This window comes from Tympanuchus pallidicinctus, unplaced genomic scaffold (genome assembly GCF_026119805.1).
Source record: "Tympanuchus pallidicinctus isolate F22 unplaced genomic scaffold, pur_lepc_1.0 scaffold2, whole genome shotgun sequence".
Classification (NCBI taxonomy): Eukaryota; Metazoa; Chordata; class Aves; order Galliformes; family Phasianidae; genus Tympanuchus; species Tympanuchus pallidicinctus.
Window position 1 is genome coordinate 10005186 of NW_026294721.1, and position 13654 is coordinate 10018839.

General features: G+C 38.2%; 1 protein-coding gene across 5 annotated transcripts in view; it reads left to right on the top strand.

Annotated features, from left to right (window-relative positions):
* The window catches only part of AFAP1 (actin filament associated protein 1), a 106262-nt gene that overhangs the window by 37744 nt on the left and 54864 nt on the right, over positions 1 to 13654 (top strand). For all 5 annotated transcript variants that reach the window (XM_052682729.1, XM_052682731.1, XM_052682730.1 and 2 more), the window contains exons 2-3: positions 8717 to 8845; positions 13076 to 13173. In XM_052682729.1, coding sequence (XP_052538689.1) covers positions 8719 to 8845; positions 13076 to 13173 — 225 coding nt within the window. In that variant the 5' untranslated portion in view covers positions 8717 to 8718. The remainder of the gene's footprint in view (positions 1 to 8716; positions 8846 to 13075; positions 13174 to 13654) is intronic.

Sequence of the window (13654 nt, forward strand, 5' to 3'; positions counted from 1 at the left end):
AGGCACTTGAGCATGTCTCAGGCATTCAGGCATGTCACAATAATATTGTTTGTCAAGGTTTGTCAGTTTTTGTCTAGGAAGTGAACCTTGCATGCATACAGCTGCTTTTCTTTAAAACTATCATAATCACCTTCAGGCATTGTCTTAGACTATTTAATAGAGAAAGTGTTCCTTTACATTTTCAAAGCTGGCTGTATGTGTTTGTGATAAAATAGCATTTCAAATTCTAGCACAATCCTTAGGTCAAATGGCAAAATTTCTGTTACTTATTGAAGCAGCTTGTCACAGGGGCGTTCTTCAGAACCTCTTTTTTAGTCATTATTTAAAAATGCACTTTTCTGACTTCTAATTTTCTTCTCTCTAATGAAGTGTATCATAATTTAGATTCTTGGAACTACATTCTCATAGGTTTATTTGTTTGTTTTTACATGTACTTGCTAAAGTTACCTGCCTTTATTTGCAGATCTGCTTATCTGCTCATTTGGAGCACAGTCTCTGCTCAAACCCAACACACCCAAACCAAATCCAGGCTCCCAGTACTCACTGTGGCAGCCAGCACAATTGGGCAGCACAGTAGGGAATGCTGGACTGGTCTCGCTGGGCATGAAGTATGGCATGCAGTGAGTGAAGGAACTGAGAGAAATAATTCAGCTCTGGTTGGATAAGCTTGGCTTGAGCTTGAACTTGGAGGTTGGGAGGAGTGAGAAAACTAGAAATAGAAAAGATGTACAGATTTTTGGAATACCAGCTTTTCACTTGTGCTTTTTCCCATCATTTAATTGACTTCTCATTCTGTATGCAAATGCTTTCATCTCAGTGTAACACATTGACTTAGGAAACCTGCAGTACCCAGCAATCTTCTACCCATTTCTATGTTATTATTATTATTTTTTTAATGAAGATTTCTTTTTTTTTCCATGATTCTTCATCTTTGAGTCTTAAATTTCAAAGCTACCTCAAGCTCTAATACATATATTTTTTCTGTTGACAGCAATCTATCTCTCATGTAATGAAATTATCTAAAATAAGAATAAGATTCAGAAGTGAAGGAGACAGAATTTTCTTATGGCACTGGTGAAGCGTGGCGGGTTTCCCACATGAAGTGTTATCTGAGCTCGCACAATTCCATTCTCTGTCAGAGTAAAGGATGTATTTGTTTTTTTTATCTTACCCACATACAAAAGTGGGGATTTCTGGATCTGTTCTTATAAAATACAGTATTATCTCATTTCTGGCTTTGAGTTAGCTGCAAACCGGCAGCCTCTAGGAGCAGATTTATGGACTGCTATCTACTCCTGCATTGTACAGCAGGTATGGGTGACGTAATCATTGACTTTTCAAACAAATTTTTGGTTTGATATTTGATGTGTATTTCAATAATTGTATTGATGAATAAAGGATACAACAAATGCAACTGTGCAGTTGCAACCTGCCATTGCCATTTTTGTATTTCTTTGTTATTATTTTCTTCTTTTTCTTTATTCCATGAACTTCATTAATTTACTGTCTCACATTTCTGCTGGATATGCAATCCAGCAGAATCCAGATTTGATATCCATAACTGTGGAAGAAATTCTAACCTACAGACAGATCTGTGCACAGCTGAAGTCTTAACTGTCGTGGTTGCTTATCTCTTGTGGTTTGGAGTGATGAAGTAGTTGAACTAATGCAGGAGCCAGCAAGCAAGACCTGGAATTCCTTGTGCTGGTGAGATGATATTGCCTGATACATTTGCAGATGATTAAATGGAAAAAAAAATCTCAGTTTTCTTCCCTCATCAAGGTCTGAATGGGAATGAGGATCTGAAAAGGAAACTAAAATCGAATGCTCTCCATGAGCACTGACACAGGAGGGTGAGACCCTTACCTGGGCTGCTGAGCATGCAGGAGGAGTAAAATCCATGCTCTTTTGCTTTACAAAATTTGTTTTGAGAACAAAAGGAACCTTGTGTGCAAAATATACCTTTAGAGAAAGCAACTTGTTAAAGTCTGCTGTAAGTTTCTGTAGCTAATTGTCAGCATTTTCTTTTTGGGCCTAACATACTTTGAATTCGATGTGGATAATTAATACTTAAGTAAATGTCTGTAATACTGAATTCTTTTATTTTCTTGTGAGTCTGTGAACTGGCTTAGAAGCAGGCATTCCTCTCCGAAATCTGTGGCAGTGCTTAAACACTGGTCTGAACTTTAAAAAAATAAACTCTTTATCCATCTGCCTCAGCTAATGGATTATACTCCTGCATTGCTGTCACTCGTTGCATGACTCTAGCTGTTTAAGTAGGATTTTTGGCAACTTGTTTCTTGTCCAAACATTCCTTAATGCTTTCCCACCTCTTGTTTTATCATCCAAGTACTGCAAGAGCAGCATACGGAGCTCTGATAGCTTTTTTGGAAAGATGGTTTTGTAAAAGCCAATTCTTTGGAAACTGAAGCAGAAGAAAGAAAGGAAGGAATACGTGTGGGTTGTGGCTGAAATGATCCCTTGACACTCATTGAGGTTGATCATAAATATGCATGAGACAGGAGGAGTTTGTAGTGGCTGTGAGTTGCATCTCTTGCCCCAAGCTGCCTGGAATAAGAGTGACAGTCTGGAAAGCTCCAGTTTAAACAAAAGATCACTGTATGAGTTTTTGGAGAGGCTCAAATATAATTTTTGTTTGTTTGTTTGTTAAAATTCCCCAATGACGATCCTTGTGTTTGTTTTGCTTGCTTCTTGCTTATTCTTTATCTGTAGGGCTTCATCTGCTATGTAGCATTCACCTTTTTCCATGCCCTTTTGCCTTTTCTTCCTTCTTGTGCCATCCACTGCCAAAATGATGATCTCTGCTTTACCGAGGAGGGTTTTAGAGCACTTAACAGAACACATCACACCTCATACACTACCAGAGAGCAGCAAAAAAGGGATTCTGCAACCAGGAGAAACTGTCCTAGTGAAAAGTCTTGTCTTCTCACACTTCCTCCCCCCATTTCTGTCTCACAGAGATTCCTTTTCAGAAAGAATTGGTTTTTAACAAAGAAGCCAACTGTGAGGAGCAGGAATTGAGGGCTGAGATGCGATGAAAGGATGCCTTCAGTAGCAAAAGGAACTTATCTCCAGGCAAACCAGGCACTATAGTGTTGTTTGTCCAATGGTTTAGGACCGTCCCAGTGGTATCTGTTTGCTTTCTCTCTTTGATAGTGAAGCAAAGAAGTTGGATCCCCTAAATCTTTCTTTCCTAACATCTCGGATTTTACAGTGAATATAGAATATAAGAAACCAGATTTCCCTTTTCACAAGTGCTGTATTAATTATCTACAAATGGTTTATCTGATATCTGTCTGTAATTATCCTTTCCTTTACAGGAAGCATTGTCTTATGGTAAGGATATAACAAGCCTCAGGGATTAATACACATTTTATATCCTATCCAGACTTGGATGTGGTCATGGGCTAATGTAATATAATCATGTAGTCTCTGTGACTTTGTTCATTACCAGGAATTCAGTCAATTCTTCATCTGTCATAGGCTTTGCCTCCCAGCCACCTCAGTAATCCTCACTAAGCTTTATCAATGACTCTTTTGTACCAGCGGGGCCAGAAGTGGGCACACTCATCCATATGTGGTCTCACCAGTGTTGCTTAAAGGGGAAGGATTACTCCTCTCCATCTGCTGGCTTTATTCTTGCTAACACAGCCCAGCATGTGGCCCTTGGCTTCATTGGCAAACCACTGACTAGTGCTTTACTTGTCTACCAGAAGCCACAGGGGCATCTCTAAAAGCTGCTTTTCAGCCAGGTGGCTGCCATCCCAAACTGTTGCTTGGGCTGGTTCTATCCCATTGCTCAATTACAAGTGTTTTCTAGCATTTTTTTTTCCAGGCTGCTGAAGTCAGTTTCAATGACAGCCCTACCCTGTAGTTTATCATATATTACACAGGTCTGCAGTTGTCTATGACCTTGATGATGATGCAAGTCCATCCCATCATCCAGGTCACAAATGAAGATGTCAAACGGTATATTTTTTAAATGATGTGTGTCTCATGCCCCAGAAGTTCATTTTCTCTTACAGTAAGTAGATACAGTAGAGGGTTCTGTGGGGCCTGTGGCTGCTCCCATCATGCAATTAAGAATGAATAATGAGTACCTGTTTTTCAAAGAAACATTACTTCTTTTGATTTCATTTAACATTCATTTCTTGTACATATTCTGGTATTTATCTAGTGATCCATATTACAATGTTATGAAACCCAGAACAGTAACACCTCTTTCTTCTCATAAAAAAGAGTGAAACCATGAGGAGAATATATGCAAGACTCTAGACAGTGCTTCATAAGTGAAAATATATTTTTCTATAATATTACCCACCTGCATTCTTCATAATATTTAGAAAAGTGGATCCAAAAGCATGAAGAAATCTCTGTAGACCAAGGGAATTCTAATGTCATCTAATGAAGAAAAGAAAGCAAACAATGTCAGTAGATTTTCCAACATTTATTGGTGAATAGGATATTGATGCAGTTTTCAAAAAACAACCTGAACATTCTTTTTAAGAACTCATCCTTGACTTTTAGTCTGGTTTGAGAAACCTAGGAAGCATGTGTATGAGATAGCACTATTCCTAACAGTGTTTTAATCAGTTTGAGTAAAAAAAGTCTATTCTTTAAAAAATGGTTATAGACTAGTGCCCATAAATGGAGACTTGAAATAATTGCATCATTATGTTATCTTATTCCAGTTGGTTTTCGTTTTGGTTTGGAACAAAAACTGCAGTGTGATGCAGTTGCCTCTCTCTGATTATTTTTACCTTGGTGTATTATTTTGCTGGCTTGCTTGTATAGCTTATGCGCTGTCATTTGAAAAAAAGTTAAAAACTCTTGAGATCCAGACCTGGCAACGCTTCAGGATGTATCATTGTTCTTTATTTGAACATGTTAATTGTAGCGGCACTTTGGGGGTTTATGATTACTATTGAGCATAGAATGAACTCCTCATCTTTTAATATGATGAACGTGATTTTGCTCCTCAGTCAAGCTAAAATCTGCTTACTGTTGTGATTACCATCTCTGGGCTCCACCCTGCCTTTCACCACCTGCCACTTAGAAGTAATTCCTTTGGCAAGGAGAATTCAGCCAGAACTGTCAAGGAATTTTGCCCCTTTTTGAGATCCTTCTGATTATTATTCTTATTTTGTGGTGATGTCAGATTTCCAAGGGTAATCTCTCACTAGAGGCATATGTTTGTCTTTGGGACTTGCATCACCCTCTCATTTGTAGTCTCCATTTCAGAAGTAATGATTGCTTACTGAAAATATGCATTATGTGGATTTTCTATTATTTAATTCCATTACTTTCTGTGAGCACATCACTACATTTCTAGGAAAAAGAAGATTCTTTAATCCAGAAAACAAGCCAAGGATTGAAAACAGGCAAACGTTTTTTTTTCCCAAGTACATACAAATACTTTTGTTGCTATCTCAAAAAAAAAGTGCTTGCAGTTCCTTATTATGTATGGACTAAATTCAATTCATGGTAGTATTTCTGTTCTCTGCTTAAGCAGCAAAACCATTATAAATTAAAGTGCATTTTAAAAATACGTAGAAAAAGTGTTTCTTACTAGATGGGAACCAACATTTCCTCTTTTTCTTTATGGATGTTTGATGTCACTGCATATACAGAAAGTGAAATTCAAAACTTCCTTCCTTAATGCTTTGATGTTTGTGATGCTGTTAACTGCTGCTGAGTTCAGTTATAATGCTTAGCTTGGTCATGATAGGTCAGTGATCTGTGGTCACCAGTGTGTAATGCAGATGTCTTCTAAAGGCATGGAGGAAGAGAAAGTGGATGTGAAGGAGAGGGCCTCATGTTCACGTAATCATCATAGAATCATAGAATGGCGTAGATTGAAAAGGACCTCAAAGATCATCTAGTTTCAACTCCCCTGCTATGTGCAGGGTCGCCAAAAACCAGATCAGGCTGCCCAGAGCCACATCCAGCCTGGCCTTGAATGCCTCCGGGGATGGGGCATCCACAGGCATCCACAACTTCCTTGGGCAACCTGTTCCAGTATGTCACCACTCTCTGTGTGAAAAGCTTCCTCTTAATATCTAACCTAAACCTCCCTTGTCTCAGTTTAAAACCATTCCTCCTTTGTCCTATCACTGTCTGCCCTCATAAACAACCGAGGCTTCCGGAGAAACATGGGCCAATGCCATCTCCCAGTTGTCTCTTCAGTGGCAGTTTCCTATTTCCTCTTCTGTTGCTTCCTTGTGTCTTTGCCTCATAACTCCATCTTGGTCTGTCTTTATTTCTCATTTTGCCATCTGTTTATATTATGTAATAAGCTCCAGTGCACAAGGATCTTATCATTTTTAATAACTGAAGAAAGTTAGAAATACTGTACAATGGTTTTAATTCCACTCCTTGTGTTCTTTCTTCCTTTCAAGAAGCCAGTGTTCTAGCTAGAGAAATGGGATTACTCTTGTACATTATATTCACTGGGGCAGAGGAGAAGGGAGACATCCCATTCAGCTTATTTACAGTCTCTTGTCTTAAAAAATCTAGAAAACATGCCAGTTCAAATAAATGTTGAAATAATAAATGGAATTGACAGTCCCTTATTTTCAGTGCTTGATGCCTTTCTAAGTGCATATATGCTGGTATGTATTGACAGTAGTTGATGTGGCTGTAAAACTAGGCAAAAAATGTACATTTTTAGTACTGTGTTCTGGGTAGATTTCATATTGAGTATCTAATTTCTGTGGTATTGCTCTTGAAATGCATGTAATATCATAAATAAGTAAATATTGGTATATTCCATGATAATTGAAAATAATGCTCATAAGAATAATATTAGTAAACCTTATAATCAAAGCAGACTTAAAAGAACATTGTAACTGAAATGTTTGTGTAGTTGTAACCTAATAATGGAATACACATCTTATTTCTAAAATATAAAATTCAATGCACAACACAGCTGATTTTTTGTTTGTTTCTTTTTTTTTTTTTTTGAGTTGTAGGTTCATTTTCTTTATTTTCCTCAAATCTTGTGATCTCTTATTGCTCTGCAAATCTGATCTGACTTAAATAGTCTCTTTAAATCATCTGAATCTCCTTCTTTTTGCTTCAGAAGCCTGTATGTTCTTCTGTAATGTGAACAACTGGAAGTAATACAGTTGTCCTGAAGAACTTTTGGGTTTCAGGCGGATTCCTAGCCAGCTGCAAATATGGTGGTAAAAAAAAAGACCTGTAGCCACTGTATCATGTGCTATGTTCTCAAGTGATGTAGGCATGCTTATTGTCATTTTGGATCCTCTCTTTTGGTATACAATGAGAAAGAGATGAGAGAGGCTTTGTAAAAATCTTGGAGAAAAATACTTCATGAAAACATTTACTGTTTGTTTATATGGTTGCAGTGATAGTGCTTAGTTAAGCAGAACATATTTGTGAAGAGAAAACTTGTGCAGGATGGATATGTATGTGCAAATTGATGGTGTCTTTCAGAAATGATATGCTGAAGTGGACTTCTTGTGATTGATTTTTTTTTTTGTGGTTGTTTGTTAAAATACTATCATGTCTTAGTATTGCTGTATCTTACGGTGTTTGCTATGAGTGTGTTGGTTTTGCCAGCCTGGCCTGAGCATATTTGCAGGTATAGCCATCTACAAATAAAAAGTGCCGTCTGCATTGGTAGGATGACAAGAAGGGGCAGCAGCCCCTCACAGAAGTGTAGCTGACACCTTCAGACTTCCTTGCACAATCCCATTTTTAAGCATCAGGTGAAACAAATGCAACTGGACCAAACATAGTTTAAGCATCCAGTTGTGCGTCACAAGTGGAAGAAACAAGTTCCAGGTTTGCTTGGGTAAACAACCATATAGGAGAAGGTTTTAAGAGTAGGGAAGAGAGTAGGAAAGAGAATAAACAGCAAATAGTGGGCTTTTTTTAGAAGTCTGAAGAGACTTACTAGCAGTCACCTGGTTAGATGTTGAAAATACCATAAAACATGTGTAAGTAGAGAAAAACTGAAGTAGAGGCACTTTAGAATGGGGCAACAACTAAGATTAATCCTAGATGTGGCCCTGAAATGAAATTAATATTTCCCCTTGTCTTTCAATGAGGATAATGCCATCAGACAGAAAAAGTAGGGAAATGTGAGCTATTCCATCCAAGACAAACCCATAACTAAACGTAGACAATCCACTTAAGTGAAGGGACAAGAGACTCTCAGTTATGAGTGTATTGAAACGCAGAAGCGTAGACTTCTCATAAATCTGCTGAATAGCAATCATATGATTAGAGTATAACAAATGCAAAAAAAAGCTTTTATTTTCCACTGCAAATAGAATAAATATGGTGCAGATAGTAGTTTTCCCTAAAGATTTTGGAGAATATGAATTTGTCTGGAAGTTTTATCAAGCTGTAATTTTGTTGTGGAGTTAGAAATTGCTTTTTAAAGGAGAGGAATCAGAGTGACAGTGCTTGAAGAACAGATGGATGCCACTCCTGTGTTGTTGTCTAGGGCTGTCTTGATGATGTGCTATGTGGAAGAACTGTGTCTTTTCTACATCTATTTTGAGGTAACTACTACATGTGCCAATAGTGCTCAGTCTGTTGCCAGCAGGGAAGACTGTACGTTTTTAAGAACTGCTAAAAATAATAGAATATAAAAAATAAGTATTAACTCTGTGTTTTTTTTCTAATGGGACATTTTAGAAAAAGTAATTTTCTTGTTCTCTTTCAGCCATGGAAGAGTTAATAGTGGAGCTGCGACTGTTTCTTGAACTTCTGGACCATGAATATCTGACTTCCACTGTCAGAGAGAAGAAGGCAGTAATAACTAACATTCTCCTGAGGATACAGTCATCTAAAGGTCAGTGTCAGGGGTGTGTTTTCTCGCTTGCAGAGCGCACAGAATAAGTCTCAGTTCAGTGAAATAGCTTTAAAGGCTGAAGACAAGCTCTAAATTGAAGAAAGACAGAAAGGCAGGGTAAAGCCAAAATGCAGCTTTCCTGAATGCTTTTCTCCTCAGTCAACAGTAAAATGTAGCAAAAGCTATACTGGAAGTAACTTGATTGCATATGAGTGAATCCAACCACAAAACCATGCTAGATAGAGTGCTTTCACCCTTGTTGGTATAGTGGTTACTTCATTGTATTTGAGGCAAAAATTCTATCCATCCATTTTGATACACTGTGTTATAAAAGTCTTGCATGATGTGCTACATCTCTTTGTGAGACCTAAATCAAGCCAAGGCTTGATTTTGCTGTGTATTCTGGTGCATGACTGGCACAGGAATACCAAGCAAGGGATAGGAAATGTCTGGCAACGTGTTTGGTTTGCACGTTGCAGGTAAATTAGTATTCACCTTCCCTTTCTCATGCTATCTAAAACCATTTTGATTGCACAATTACTTTGGTCTCCATCAAGATTATGGGTTGACTGCATAAATCAACCTTTCCGTGGGGCTTTTACAAAAAATGCTCCTCACCGTCTTTCCTAATATTACTTTTATATGTCCTTACAGCACCCTTCTGTACAAAGAGGCAGCAGGGCTACACGACTTCTGTCTCTCCAACAACTGACAGCAATTTTGTCACTTGTAAACACCCAACATTCAGGCTTTTGAAAAATGATTGAGTGTTTTGAGAAAAAATGCCATGTGAGCAGCTGCATTTCTCCTGTTTCTTCTCCAGTGCTAAAAAATACATTTTGGTGTTTGATGTAGTCTTATCCTCTTCAGTAGAAAAATTGAATTTGCTGCAGGATTCATGTCCAAGGAGATCAGCTGTGAAATGGTGATTGTCCTTCTTTCAGTTTTGACATTCTTAAAGACCTATCATTGCTTTTACTTTACTGATGAGTGAAAGAAGCAGGCATCAGGATCAGATGGTGTGCAAGGGAGCTTCATGCTCCATAGGCTGATCAAAATACCCTGCAGTCCCCAAAACAAACGGCTGCAGGTAAGAACTTGCAGTTTGTCATGTTTCATGGGAGTCCAATCAACAATGCTGACTTGACAGTTTATCTTTTAATATTTTCAACACAATTTACTTAAAATACTTGACTTTTTCAATAAAATTGTATGGATTTTTTCATCAGAAAAATATGCCTTACCAGGCACATTTAATTTAAGATTACAGATGTGGGAGAGGATAAAAATACTCAAGGGTCATAGCTTTTTACCTTTCAGCACCTACCTCTTAGGGTTTAGAGCCTATTTCAGGATCTGTAACAAGATCTGTTACATCCTACTACAGGATTCATCCATTAACAAGATCCATACAAGAGCTATATATTTAGTGGTGGGGTTTGGTTCAGTGCACTTGTTAGTGGAACATTATACCCACTTCTAGCAATTGCATTCAAAGAAATAAAGTTTAGGCATTTCACAGGAAGGACATAAAGTGATTAAAGGATCCAGAAATATGCCTTCAAATTATCCTAAATGATGAATCGTAATTAATCTTGATGTAGAAAAGAGGTGACTGAGAATGAGCTCTTAGACACAACAAAAAAAGCAGTGTGCAGTAGCTGGATGTTTGTTTCAAAGTGGAAATAAAGCACATTTTTTGAGCACTGAAGATATGAATTAATGGGAGAACTTAGTAAGGTCTGCATGCTGTTGCTGGCATTTTTTCAAGATGTAATATTTTGCTAAAAGGTATGCTGTAGTTCAAGCAAGAATTAATTAGAGGAAGTCCTATAGCTCAGTTAAGCAAGAAGTCATAGGATTATACTTCATATGTCTATAAACTCCAGTTTAAGGATTTGTAGTTTAAATAGAGTGTAAGGCAGCACAGCCTCTAAAAAAAGCATCCTGTTAGTCTCCCCAGGCTACTCGTTCTTGCTCATCGTGTGTTGCTGCTTCCTTTCTGCTAGCACAGGCATTGTTTGCTTTTTTTACTGGTTTGTTCCTGACCAGCTCTGGTTCAACCTGAGGCCACACACATGCCTATGCCAGCACAGAGGAGAGGCTGGTGCAGGACAGGATTCAGGCAGGAAAGGAGTGAGCTGCCTCCTTGAGAGCCATCTTGTGCTGGCTCAAATTGGCTGTGAGGCAGTAGAAGGAGTCATGCAGATGGACAGAGATGACCCTGCTGCTTTTTTTATCAGCTGTAACATTCAGTACTCCCATCCCTTTGAAACTATTCGTCTCTTCATTAAAATTAAAAGCAATGAAAGACTCTTAAGCCCACAGAAGTCTGTAACTAAGCTGAGTTGTCATTCCGAGTCTGTTTTTCAAAACGTTGCTTTACTCCACCCACACAGCTCCATGAGAGCTCGCGGATCGCTGGCACGGTTTCACAGCCCGAGGTCGGTGCAGAGTTCAGGCTCGTTATAGGCATTTGAAAAAATCAACTGTGTGAATCCAACTGTGTATTTCAATTGCTGAAGTAAGCCATTTAAGAACAACAGGGAATGGTAATGAAGGGTCAGTGCAGCTGGGAACTGAATGGATTCTTTCTAACATCTGGAAGTCAACAATTACACTTTTCTTCATAAAGGTGTGGAAATTATAATGGTTATGTTTCAGTAAAACACTTTAAATTGTCGCTTTCGTTTCAGTAAGCTGGAAAAATCTTCAGAAATCTTTCACATTGTGTTCTTACATCTCCTAAATGCACACCACTCCCTTCACTTAATACCCATCAGGGAGCTGAACCAGTCAGATGTACTCTTCACATTGTGGCTGCCAGGCCTCCACCTTCTGCATGTCCAAACCAGTGGTCACCTTCAGGAGCCGGCAAAACTATAAACTTTGTTTTTCTTCTGAATCTTGGCATGCCCAAAGTACTGTAGGTCTGAACAAAACACTTGGCATTTCCTTGTGAAACTCAGACTTCCTTCTGAAAAACAAAGGCACAAACAGTTGATTTTGGAGTAAGAGATATTATGGATTCAGTCATTTAATATGACCATCATTGTTGCTGGTTTCCCTTAAAGGGACTTATGTCAGAAATTTATAATACTGACTTTGATGCAACTTGTTAAAAGGATGAAAATATTATAGCAGGTTCTTGCTAAAGCACTCATAGTTTGGGGTGAAAACTAGCTTTACAGAGTGAGTAAAATCCACTTGGAATATATATTTTTTCCTTCAGTAAAACGTCCTTCATATTTGAGTTTTGGTTGTTACGGAAAGCATGGGAACATGAATTCATCCTACATAAGGAGGAACAAGTAAAATTGGAAAAGAAAAAAAAACAAAAAAAAAACCAAAACAAGTGAAAACAAAAAAAAATTGAATGTTTCCCAAGACTAATCTGCATCTTGATTTGTAGGAAGAAAGAAGAATCTGTGACCCTTAGAGACGGTTTATTTTATCAGTGTTATTTTTCAATCTATGACTTCAGAGCCAGTGGGTCTGGGTTACTGTGACAAGAAACATTTAATCATTAATTGCATTTTTGAGAATTACATGATCTTGACCAAAAGACATCCATTTGACTATGTAAATATACATTGTATAAACTTACCTAAACACTATGAACTTAATTCAGTCTAGGAGTAAGGAAGGTATGTCCTGTTGGCTGATTTTTTTTGCCAAAGCATTGAGATTCACCCTCCCCTTGATATTCAGAAAAATAAACAATGCCATGTTCCTGTGAAGTGAATCTGAATGGAATTTAAATTATTGTGCCAGTAACAGCAGAACTAGTGGTTTTCCCGAGGGAGGAAATAGACTATTTTATCTGCTATATGATGCTGCTGAGACTCTTCAGAGTGCTAAGCGTAGTATCTTCCTCATATCACTGGTTTTATCTGTGATACATGCCTGACAATGTTTGAATTTTAGATTTTTCAGTTCCAGATGGGTAGGCAGTTCAGCATGATTTCCAGTACATTTTTTCTCTGTCTGGTATTTGTTGATCCAAATATCATATATGTCATTATCATATACAGTAAGTATGTGTTTGCTGTGCTTGATTAAATTCCTGAATTCCCAGCATTCTTCAAGTTTTTCCTTAGTAACCAGGGTTGGGAGGCAGGTTGTGAGAAGGACTGCAAGCCAGATTTCAGTGTATGATGATCTACATACAGAAAAATGTCCCGTTTGCATCCACCAAAGTGTTAAGCGATATGTGTTTCTCTTCTGCAGGTTTTGAAATAAAAGAACATGTGCAGAAACCAGAAGTTGCCAACAGCCTGCCAGCACCTCCTCAAATGCCTCTGCCAGAAATACCTCAGCAGTGGCTGGTGAGTGTTAATTGAGGTATATCAATATGTATATGAGAGAATGTTTTTGTGATAAGCGCTAGCAGAAATGGTTACAAGGGGAAGGAACCTGCAGGTCCAGGGATATGGTTATTCCTCACAGTACCGATCTGGTTAAGAGAATTGTGTTCAACTTGCAGAAGAGAAGACAAAAAACCTCCCTTGGGGCGAATTAAATGTGGAATCCCAGTCTTTTCCATTTTCAAGATTAGAGTGGCACAAGCCTGAGCAACTTCATCTTAACTTTAGAAGTCACCCAGTCTTGCGGAGATCTTGATGTGGCCCATGGGTCACAGCCAGTTTTGTAGGATTTAAGAATCTGCTTTCCCTGTAGTGAGTCTTACGAGAAGATTCCCTCCTGGTTCTTGAAAAATTAAAGTGTGAAGTGTTAAAGTACAGGAAGAATGCTTTATTTTTTTCATAGAATTCTTAGTGCCTTTCTGTGCTCAGTCTTCGGGCAGGA